The 12,008-nt window shown below is 43.8% G+C and overlaps 1 protein-coding gene across 1 annotated transcript in view; it reads left to right on the plus strand.

Annotated features, from left to right (window-relative positions):
• UNC5D (unc-5 netrin receptor D) overlaps positions 1-12,008 on the plus strand; it is a 485,738-nt gene that overhangs the window by 409,360 nt on the left and 64,370 nt on the right. Inside the window, exon 9 of the mRNA XM_036250102.1 lies at positions 7,548-7,733. Within this exon, the coding sequence (XP_036105995.1) occupies positions 7,548-7,733 (186 nt within the window). The remainder of the gene's footprint in view (positions 1-7,547; positions 7,734-12,008) is intronic.

Here is a 12,008-nt window from a genome sequence, read left to right on the forward strand (position 1 = left end):
CTATTGCTGAATACCGCTGCAGAGCAGTGGTCAAGAATAAGACCAAGAACATTGCTGTTGATGAGTCGTTGAAAATAACCTTCAGACAGCGGTTTGGGCAAAAGGGAGACTAGAAAGGAAACAATCACATGATATGGAAAGAGCGGACCTGTCAATTATCCTACACCCTGTCGGTGGGCTAGGCAGATGTAAGAAGAAATTAAGTAGTTCTGTAGGTTCTGATAAGAATAGATCTATAAGACATTATATACAGTAAAGGAAGTATAATCTGGAGCCTATAGGGTAATGAAAAATAAATGAAAGACAGTTACTTTTTTTTTTCTTTTTTTTTTTCTGTAAGTTCTCAAAAGTACTATGCAGAGTGGCTACTTTTGGAGAAAGGGTAGTTGGAAGATAAGGTTCCCTTTGACAGTGTGCCTTTTTATACTTCCTAAAACATTTTCTCATTGCATATATGTATTCGATTTATTCCCTTACTTTAACAGGGACAGGGGATCAAAGATTAGGAAAATTATGAAACTTGCATTAAGAAATGTTTAATGTTAAAAATGCTTCAAGGTCTTTTAAACAAAGAGCTAAGAATTCTGTGGCTGAAAAGAAGGCTACGTCTTTGAGAAGTTTATTAGGAAATAAGTTGGAGGAAGGGTTGGGGGAGAGGCGATTATGGACACTAGACTAGGTTTATAGGCAAAGGGCAAGGCTCAGGGTTGGAGGAAAATTTTGAAGATGCAAGACAAAAAGGGAATAATGAATGAGGCCAGGTCCCCTTGGGGGCGGGAAAGGGTGTGATCAGAGCTCCCGGACACTTGCATGGAGCAGAGGAAGGAAAAGAGAAATGCCTGAAGGGCAGAGGAACTGAGACTTGTGAGGGTCTGAACTCACAGGGAATGACCTCTATTTTCTCACCTAAAAGAGAAGCTGGTATGAAGAAGTCTTGAAGAAAGGAAGCAAAGGTCAAAGTAACTGTTACAACGAAAAATGTTTTTTGGTCATAAGACAGGAACAAAGTAGTTACCCCACTGTAAGAAGGCCCAGGTTTTCTGATGACACCGGCCCGTGGGGTTGGTGACTTCCTCCAAGCAAGGCTAATTAACTGGTACAGGCATAGACAGAGCAGGGAGAAGGGGCTAGGAAGCCATGCAGTGATGGTTAAGCCACTGGGAGTAAAGACAGATGTGTATTGTATCCCTGGCTTTGTAGTTGTCTAATTACAAAGCCTTGGGTGGTTTCTACCTTATCTGAACCTATTTCACATCTGTAAAAGAGGAAATATTACGCTGTCTGCAAACAGATTTGTTTGTGAGGATGAGAATGTGGTCACATCTGCGCTTCTCAAATATTCGACCACAAACAGTGCTCAGTTACTGTGTTACTCTTGTCACCCAGAGGTAGTCAGCAGTGTGATCACAAAGACGGGGTTAACACCTGGAGAGGGTCTGTCCTAATCCATTGATTCTGGAGCCAGAGTGCCTGGGGTTGAACCCAGCTCTGCTCCTTATCAATCATGAGGCTTGGGCAAGGCAAGTGATTTTCATGCCTTGGTTTACACATCTGAATGGGGACATTTTTACAAGGTTGTTGAAAGATCAAAATGGGTTAATAAGCCCAGCCAGTGTGGCTCAGTGGATTGAGTGTTCTCCCATGGACCGAGGTCCCGGTTCAATTCCAGGTCAGGGCACATGCCTGGGTTTTGGGCTCGATCCCCAGTAGGAGGCGTGCAGGAGGCAGCTGATCTATGTTTGTCTCTCAGATCGGTGTTTCTGTCTCTCTCCTCCCTCTCTCTCTAAAAAATTAAAAAAATATATTTAAAACAAGGTTAGTAAGTGTAAAAGTACTAGACCAGTATCCAGCAGATAATATTGTAAGCACTACTTAATAACTTGCTATTGTTGTCATTAATTACAATAAAACAACAATCACCACAATAACAATGATGAGGTTTTTGAGGCTGGGAGATTGAAAAAGAGCTGAGATATTGATTGGTGAAGGGATTATGAGATTCCAAGCAATGCAAATATAATTGGAAGTGCTTACAATGGTTGACCATTTAAAAGCTATATTCTCACGTGTTAAATTAAAAAAAAAAAAAAAGTGTTGCTTCTTAGTGAAAGCAAGAATAAACAACTCTAACAAGAACTTCTGTTAGGTCACTTTTCAGCATGCAGTTAATATTTTGGCACATCGCTCTGCCCACCGCCCTGGCGGGGCTGGGTGGAGATGGGGAGTGGTCCCGGGTGGCTACCTCCCAGGCTTCCACGGGAGTCCAGCACAGCAGATGGTTCTTTGGTCTTCCATCGGTGGGCCTCTCTCATCCCTCACTTTGTGCACATTGACCATGTGGATACCTTAGGTCATTCACTGTCCCTTCTACACACCAATGCAAGTTGTTTTTTCCTGAAGTGGGATCAGTGTTCATTCTATACTATCAACTAGGAGATCGAAAAGAACAGTGTGTTTTGAAAGGCATTTCCTACGCTCCTTCATTAATTTTGTGTAGCTATATCTAATCCTGTAAAGTAGATTCTAACCTGATGTATAGTTAAGCGTGTACCATGGGAATTAAGTGAAATTTCCATTCACAAGTGGCATTAATATGTCTTTCAGAGGGGAGTCAGGTGAAGAGAGAAAGGCCAGCTAAGTCAACGACCTTCTACTTAACCCTTCGGGGACACTGGTCACTATAGCAGACTAGGTGTGGTTGTAACTCATAAAGCCGCTGACCCTGTTACTACCTCTTCCTTGAGCTGTGAAGTTCAAAGGGGCTGTGAAAGGTATTTAGTGCTTCTCACCAGACTTGACCCCCAAAATAACTAAATAACTAAATACCGCAGACTTGTAAAATCGTTCTGTCTTTAAAGAGTTTCTGAAAGGAGTTTCTCCCTCAGAAATACAGTGCAGATGTTCACCACCCTCCTTGTGGGAAGGTCATTTTAGTATCGAACCAGAGTCCCGACTGCGGTAACGGAAGCCCACGCCCTCCTTCCCGGGCCTTGCTAGAGGCGGGGACACCTGCTCGCTGGCTTCGTCATCAGTGAGAGGCCCCTGCGCCCGGGGGGCCTGTCCTTTCCTCGTAACAAACTTTCCGCCTTCCAGGTCACCACCCGTCACGTCTCAGCGCTCCTCTCGGGGCCACGTAAGCCCACGAACATGTCCCTGCCAGGGTCCTAGTCGACTCTCCACTGGACACATCCCACAGGGCTTGCTGGTCAAGTTGGGCTACAAGAGATTTCTCAGTCACAGTCGGTGCTCGGATTTTTGTTTGTTTCTTTTCCTCTAACCTATAGACTCTACACAACAATTTATTCTGCCACAGGTTGGGTCCTTCAAGCTTTGCCTACAGCTTTTGTGACTCTTTTTTTTTTTTTTATCCTCACTCGAACATTTTTCCATTTTTTGTTCAGAGTGGGAGGGAGAGAGAGGAAGAGAGAGAGAAACATCGACGTGAAGGGACACATCGAGTGGCTGCCACCCGCGTGACCAACCAGGGCCGGGGACAAACTGCAACTGAGGTACGTGCCCTTAGAACCCGGGTCTCTCTGGACCGCAGGCCGACGCTCTAACCGCTGAGCCAAACCGGCCAGGGCGCTTTCATGACTCTTGGATAGAGGAAAAGGGGACGCAAGCACAGGCGGAACTCCAAGAAGACATTAATACGTAAAGCTTCGTCTGTGAAACGGAAAGTTGGAGGAAAGTATCCTTGTCCACAAAACCCCCGAATATCCTGCTCAGTCAGGGAGTGTCAAGCTTTAGTCCCAAACCACTCTGAGCCGAGAAACTAGCACCTCATATGTATGTGAGTGAGCAGACAGGTGTAAACACACGTGTGTAAAGGCGAAAGAAAAAGTCCCTGTGGCAGGGGTTCTGAAACTGACCTCAGACTGTAATTCCTTTAATGCTTCTCTCCTCGTGTGAAGCGAGGCCAGCAATCAATAAAGAGTCTCACACGATGATCTGCAAAATTTCTGGGGGAAATTAGAGAGAGACTACTGCTTTTGAAGAATGCATTGGCATTCAGATACTTCATAATAGAAAGTATAATCGAAAGTGAGTTCTAGGGACCTTAAGTAATATAAGAGTTTAGATATAGCTTGGCAGGGTGGGCTAGATTTTCCAGGACAGAGTTACTTTCTTGGGGAAGGGAGCTTCAGCTGTCACCCGACAGATGGGTAGACAGAGCTGGGGAATTCCCAGATGCCTACTGGAGTGGGGAGGTATATGACAGTGACCTGTGGCTGTGATGTGGAAGGTAAACAGAGCCCTTTGCCAACAGGCATCCACCTAACAGGAAATTAATTGCGATTGCATCTGGGGCATATGCAGTGTGGCCAAGAAGAGCAAGTGTGCAGGAATGGATGAGAAGATGCTGTCAGGCCCCCAGAAGTGCCTGCACCTTGTGGTCGGTTTGGTCGAGCGATTTCCCTGGGACAGAGCAGCAGTGGTTCTGGCTTCCTGACAGGAGCTGGATGCATGCCTGTGAGCACGCATTCACACGTACAACATCTGTGATTCTGCAGTGGTGCCCCTCCAAGTGTGCATGTGCTCACAGACACACGTATACCTGCAGTGGGAAATGTGGAACTAAACCTCAGGCTCCTCTGGGGCCAGTCCTGAGTGTACGTAAAAAGAAAGTCGATGACAGTATTCACAAGCACACAGAAATCCTTACAGGGAAAGCCACCTGCTCTCTTGGAAGGACAGATTAGACAGTGGTGTAGAGGGAATTAAGGAAAATAAAAGAACGAGGTTAAGTGAAAACAAGTAGATAGAGAAAAGAGTGGTAGAAAAAGAAGAGAAGGAAGAAAGAAGCACCGTGACCCAGCTTCAGAAGAATGTGAGCTGCAGCTAAGGATGTCTGGTTCCACGTCCAGAGACACGCACGTGCGGCTCTGAGTGCTTTGTGTAGACCTCTGCAGCTGCACCGGATGCCAGGGTTTACCAGCCTTAGATGACAAACAGCTGAGAATATGGACCATGTGTTAACTTGGCCATGCATCCTCATTTCCATGGCATGGTTGGCTGTCAACAAATGTTGAATAAATGGAAATATTAGCTCCTGAACCTTCTAATTCCCAGGACAGCTTGTTCTTGTAAAATCTATAGCACTGTGTTTATCTTTTTGTAGAAGTCCGTTGACTCTGGCTTTTAGATCAGACTGCCCATCAAGTACCAGGGTGAGCCTTAGAAGGACAGGTTTCTCCACACAGCTCTCTCCCTTCTTTCACCACTCTCTCCAAAGTCCTCTGCTCGTGGCTCTTAAATTCTATAGTTCAGTACACAGTTCATTTCCTTGACTTAAGTCAAATGGATTCTGCAAACATTCCCGGGAGAGGAAACACAAGGATCCATGTCACACTTAAACCTCAGTCTGAAGGCATATGTAGGGTCCTTTTCCAAACACAGGATTTGTATCTAGAGGGAGAAGGAGAATTCTGGTTACCTGGGTAGCAGGGGTTGGAAAGTAAAGAAAAGATGCGAATCCAAAGGAGTAAAAATAATTTGCTATTCAGTTTTGTCTCAGAATGCTCTTGTCCAGTGATGTCCACTTTCAGCAGAAGTATTTACCCTGGTCATCCTTCTGGCCCTTTCTATTTTAGTACCTGGGAAGCTAAAGATGTCTTTGTCTGTACTTTGCCAACTCAGCCACCGAACAGCTGCATTCAGTACACTGCCAGGCTGTTTTTCTGTACGTGCTCAGTTGCTGAGCAGGTGTGTTCTCCCCAGATACACCCTTTAAGATGATGGTGTCATCAGTCATCGGTGCCCAAGGAACTGGAGGGAAGGGGAAGAAAAGGCTAACTGGTTTCATTCCAAAGTTTTCTCACTGCTGATACCCTGGCTTTCTGTATCTGTTGTGTCCCGTGTCCCATCTCTCCTCCGAGCACAATCTGTTATCCCCTCAAAGGAGTGTAACCGAGTAGGGGAGCGTGGGAGCAGGGGTGGGATGATAGATGCCCTACATGTGACACAGGCAGACATGGGAACTTTGGAGTTGTCACTGACCCCGGTGCCTGTGGCTCTGGGTGGTCAAAGGACAACCACAGACATCTCCGTCCTCCACTCTCTCATTTGGGCCACCACGAAGTTGGAACTAGAGCCTAAATCATACCCTGGTCCTCAATACCTCCTAGGTTTTTGTGGTTATTTAAAGTGTCTGATAATCTCTGACCTTTCAGATTCTGTTCTTTCTGTTGGCGCTCTCCCTGGCGAATTATTTTCCTGTGTTTACTGCCTTATGACTGAATGGGTTCTGCTTGGTTTCCTCATTCACTCTTTAATTTGATAGCACCTTATTTTACAGTCTACTCACTTTGTTGAAAATAAATTCACTTTGCTTGTGTGGTTAGTATTACTTATTTGATAACATAAGTGCCAAATTAGGGTGCGGTGGATGCATAGTACGTGCTGTGCAATTACAAAGTAAATATGGAATGGGTTTATTTTATCCTAGACCAACACAGGGTGGCATAGTAATTACTTTTGGACTTATTGAGTTTACTGACCACATAATCTGTAGGGAGATCAATTGTGTAGTTAGCATTTGCAACCTTTCATTTCCACACACTTTCCAAGATTACACCTCCTTGGAGTATGTAGTCTTGGATAAATCTCATGCTGAATTGTAGTCGCCACTATGCATCTCTTTAGGAATGAACCACACCCGCTGTGCATTGAACAAAAGAGTTGAAAATCGGCTACAACATATCTTGGGGGGTGGGGAGACACCCACAGTCTAAATTCGAACTAATGCTTTTATTTTTGCTTTGCCCATGCATTCAATAGGATGGAGTAGGAGAGGTACGGGAGAAACAGCATGTGCCCTCTTAGAGACCAGTCCTCTGCCACAGAAAAGTATTCGAGTCTAACATCTAATTGGTGCTAGAAAACATTTACCATGGACATAAGAGCACCTAGGACCAAGACCTTTTCATATCTCACAACAGAAAGTCTCTCATAATGACTGTATATACCCTAAACTGATGTTGTCAATGTTCTCTTAAACTGAATGATGTGTGCCAAAGCTAAAAGTCATAACTGTGAACTCCGGTCGACTCTCGACTCATAGACCATGTGTTACCTTCTCACCCTAGACCACTCTCTGTGAATGCATGTGCCCAGATCATATATAAGTAGAACAGTTCACCCACATTTTGTCATTGTATGTGGATCTCATGTTTTCCTTCTAATAAAATTGTAAAAAATACTTTTTTAGGTAAATATAACTTCCTAAAACAAGTAAATTAAGAAGTTGCCTGTTTTTCCTTGAAACTATTACATTCTTTGCAAAACCGATTGCCTTCAAGATTCTATTACATGGTAAGCTACCTTAATGCAGTTGAGATATTTGACTAGCATACCTTTGATTTATACAAGGTATTTTAGAAACGTGATTATTGCACAGAAGAGAGTATCACTTATGGCTAGCTGCATATATCATTGTCTCTTAGCAGTAGCTCCAAAAACCCAACAGCATTTCATTTTATGTCCTGGGGTGGCTCTTTGACTGTGTGCCCATGTTGGCCACTTAGGATTTCTCTTGTGTCTTTCAGGCATTGAGAACGCCAGCGACATTGCATTGTATTCGGGCTTGGGTGCTGCAGTTGTGGCCGTTGCAGTCCTCGTCATTGGTGTCACCCTTTATAGACGGAGCCAGAGTGACTATGGCGTGGATGTCATTGACTCTTCTGCATTGACAGGTGGCTTCCAGACCTTCAACTTCAAAACAGTCCGTCAAGGTCAGCAGCGTAGGTTCCCCCAACACAACGTCCTCAGGACCGAGGTCTACGCTCACACAGGACCCCCATGCTCTTTGGCCCTGTGTGAAGGTAGCTCTTGGCACTGGGGCCGCTGCAAAGCTGTCTGCACACATTAGGAAACCTCACTTGATGGAGTAGCCGGCTCAAGTACTTGGCTACAAATGGCTCCCGACTCACCATTAGCAATGTTTCCAATGCAACATTTCCATCTTTCTCAAGTAGTGAGCTTAATAAGCTATTGTTTTCACAGACTATCCAACTTTCTATTTTAACAAACCTGCTTGGAGGAAGTATATTTAATTTAGATAACCAAAATACTGATTATTCAAAGCTGAGGGCCAAATACTATATACCATAACCTCCCAATCATATGTATCACACAATCTATGAGGTGGAGTTAATTTTGTATTTCTGTTTTAAATAAGTGAAAGGACTTTGGATATATGCCGAGTCAGTTAGCCAGAGCAAAAATGAAATTCCCAGTTTAAATAACTCTCAGCTGTTGCCCAGTCAGGCAATCTTTTGTTGTGGAGGAAGGAAAACCTATCGTGTCAAACTACAGCAAAACTCATTTTCAAAACAGAGAGTCATTTAATTCTCTTATATGAACCAAATCTATTTCTGATTGCAAGATAGTGATGAGACATACACAGCTTTTATTTTAGAAAAAAATGAAACTCTCTTCTATGGATGAATATTTTCTACTTTAACTCTTTGTCAATATCATCACCTTCATTCCTGCTTATTGTGTGTCAATATCACCTGCACCACAGGACAAGAAGAAGCCTTGCTGCTTGGCAGTGGTTTAGTAGAGACCAGGTTCTGAAGTGGAAACCCAAGGGTGCTAGAAATTGGGACATGGCTGGGAGAAACGAAATGCTTTATGTATCACCCCTCTCTTCTGGGCACCAAAGTTTCAGGTCTGAGTCTTCTCAGCCTCATATAGGATTTAGTATATTTGATGTAATTAGAAATCAATTAAGAGCTGGTCTTTATGCTGCATAAGAAACTAGAAATAGAGACTTCCGGTCAAGACGGCAGAGTAGACAATCACTGTGCTCACCTCCTCCTGTGACCACATCAAAATTACAACTAACGAGCGGAGTGGAATTCCTATGACCAAGGGTATAAAGAAGAAGTCAGCCAAGACAGGTAGGAGGGGCAGAGACGTGGAATGGGCAGGCCCCACACCCGTGGTGTGGCAGTTAAGAAAGGGGGGGCTGTCTCAGCTCTGAGGTTGCCCTGAGTTGCGAGTGGTCCCAGCCCCACACCAGGCTTCTCAGCCCAGGTCTCCAGTGCTGGGAAGAGAACTTCTCATAACATCTCGCTATGAAAACAAACAAGTTGGGGTTGTATTCAAGTGGGGTGGAGGGCTGCTACAGACCTAGTAGCTTCAGGTCTTAAAGGGGCCACGAGCAGACTCACTGGCGCAAAGCTCCCTCACTGGTTCTGAGCTCCAGCACTGGGGCAGTAGCTCAAAAAGCCCAAAGAACAGACAGAGAGGAATTGAACTAATTATCCTCAGCAAGGGCTGGAGGTGCAGGGGTCAAGATAGCTGTTTTCCTGGCCCAAAGTGCTGGCAGAGGCCCTTGTTCCTTTGTTGAGCCCTTACCCCTCCCATGCTTCAGGCGTATGCCCAAGCCATGTCTGAGCTCTCCATTACCTTGGCTAAAATCTTTCTCCCCAACCCCCATTCCCTGAGACCCCACCACACCCAACTCCCTCATCCACCCATGCTACTTGCAGTGGATTTTTCATACAAGTGCCCTGCCTCAGCGTATACTGCTAACTTTCTAAAATCTTTTAAGGTCCACAAACCCTAAACAAGCAGCAGCTAGGCTCAGCATGCCCTATACCACTTGCTAAGTGGCCCCAAGCCTGGCATTAGTCACAGCCAGCCCCAGTTCACAGTATAACCTTTCCCAGACACCTAGAATCCCAGCACAGGTAACAACCAACCATAGATCACTTTGTAGCTCCTAACAGTTGGCTCCAGGCCAGACACAGATAGGCTGTGACTGAGGGATGCACCAGTGTTCCTCCCAAGAGGCCCAGAACCAACACTCTCAGTGGCCAGCTTCAGACCACACCAGAACACCCCCCAACCAGGTCCACAAATGACATACCCAAAGGCAGGCTTGGCAGACATCAGAGCCCAACTAAAGTGAATCCTGCTCTATGGGGTCAGCCCCCACACAATACCATGTTTGTTGTAGTCACAGACATTTCTCATAGTCAGTCATCCGAGGATTAGTCCCACTCATTGAGTGCCAACAGCAGTCAAGGCTCAACTACATCAGGAGGGCACATACAACCCACACAAGGAACATCACAAAGCACCTGGCTCAGGTGACCAGGAAGACGATGCCACTGGGCCCCAAAGGACATCTGCTACATAAGGCTACCCTGCCAGCACTGGGAGATGTAGCAGATCTACCTAATACCTGGAAACACACAAGGTGTCAGCCAAAATGAGGAGACAAAGAAACATGATTCAAATGAAAGAACAAGACAGAATTTCAGAAAAAGAACTAAACAATGTGGAGACAACAGTCTATCAAATACAAAGTTCAAAACACTGGTTATAAAGATGCTCAATGAATTTAGGGGAAGAATAGATGAACTCAGGGAGAATTTCAACAAAGAGATAGATAGAAACCATAAAAATCAAATAAAAAATGAAGAATACAATAACTGAAATGAAGAATACATTAGAGAGAATCAAAGATTAGGTGAAGCAGAAGACCAAATTAGTGATCTGGAAGACAAGGTCAGTAGAAAATACACAATCAGAATGGCAAAATGAAAAAAGAATTTAAAAAATGATCATAGTTTAAGAGGCCTCTGGGACAACATTAAGCATAATAATATTTGCTTCCTAGGGGTACCAGAATGGGAAGAGAGAGAGCAAGGGATTGAAAACGTACTTGAATAAATAATGACAGAAAACTTAACCTAACCTGGCAAAGGAAATAAACATAAAATCCAGGAAGTGCAGATAGTCAAAAACAAGATGAACACAAAAAGGCCTACACCAAGATACATCATAATTAAAATGCCAAAGTTAAGACACAAAGAGAGAATCTTATAAGCAGCATGAGAAAAACAGTTAGTTACATACAAGAGAGCTCCCACAGGACAATCAGCTGATTTGTCAACAGAAACTTAGAAGGCCAAAGGGATTGGCACAAAATATTCAAAATTATGTAAACGAAAGACCTACAGCCAGAATTACTCTACCCAGCAAGGCTATCATTTAGATTAAAGAGTAAGCAATGAGTTTCCCTGGCAAGAAAAAAAAACTAAGGAATTTATCACCACTAAACCAGTATTACAAAAAAAAAAAAAAAAAATTAAAGGGACTTCTTTAAGAAGAGAAGATCAAAACCATGAATAACAAAATATAGTAAAGAAAAAAATTCTCAGTAACAAAGGCACTTAGTAAAAGCAGTGGATCCACCAACTTTGAAGTTAGTACAAAGGTAATGAAGGCAAAAGTAGGAAGAGCGTGTGTAATTACAACAATAAATTAAGATACACAAAAACACATGCACAAAGGAAGTAAAAAATGATGACAAAAACTGTAGTGATTTTAGCATATGTTTAAACCTAACCAATCATCAGCTTAAAATAGATTGCTATTGCATAGCTTTGTACATAGGAAGCACATGGTAACTATAACCCCCAACTCTACAAGAGATATACAAGAAACACGGAGAAAGGAATCCAAACACAAATTGATGGTTGCCAGATGGAAGGGCATTGGGGAATGGATGGAAAAGGTGAAGGGATTAAGATATACAAATTGGCAGTTCTAGAAACAGTCACTGGGATGTAAAGTACAGCATAGGGAATACAGTGATACCTCGGTTCTCGAACGCCTCGGATTTCGACCAAATCGGTATTCGACCAGGAGATTCGAGAAACTTTTGTCTCGGAATCTGAACAAATATTTGGAACTCGAACTTCCGAGATGAGCCGAGTTGAGCCGAATGGCATTCATTCGGCCCAGCGCGCCTTGCTTGCGTTATCAGTGTGAGTGCAGAGAGAGAGTCACGCTTTGTGGAGAGAGTCACGCTTTACACTGAATTTAACCCTTAGACATACTGTACGCTTTTATTTCTTGTTGAGACTTATGTTTTTCTACATATTATATACAAATTAGGCCAGTAAATAGGCATTTTCTGGGGCTTGGAACGAATTAATCCAGTTTCCATTATTTCCTATTGGGTTTCATTGCTTCGGTTCTCGAAC

This window comes from Molossus molossus, unplaced genomic scaffold, assembly GCF_014108415.1.
Source record: "Molossus molossus isolate mMolMol1 unplaced genomic scaffold, mMolMol1.p scaffold_m16_p_9, whole genome shotgun sequence".
NCBI classification, from domain to species: domain Eukaryota; kingdom Metazoa; phylum Chordata; class Mammalia; order Chiroptera; family Molossidae; genus Molossus; species Molossus molossus.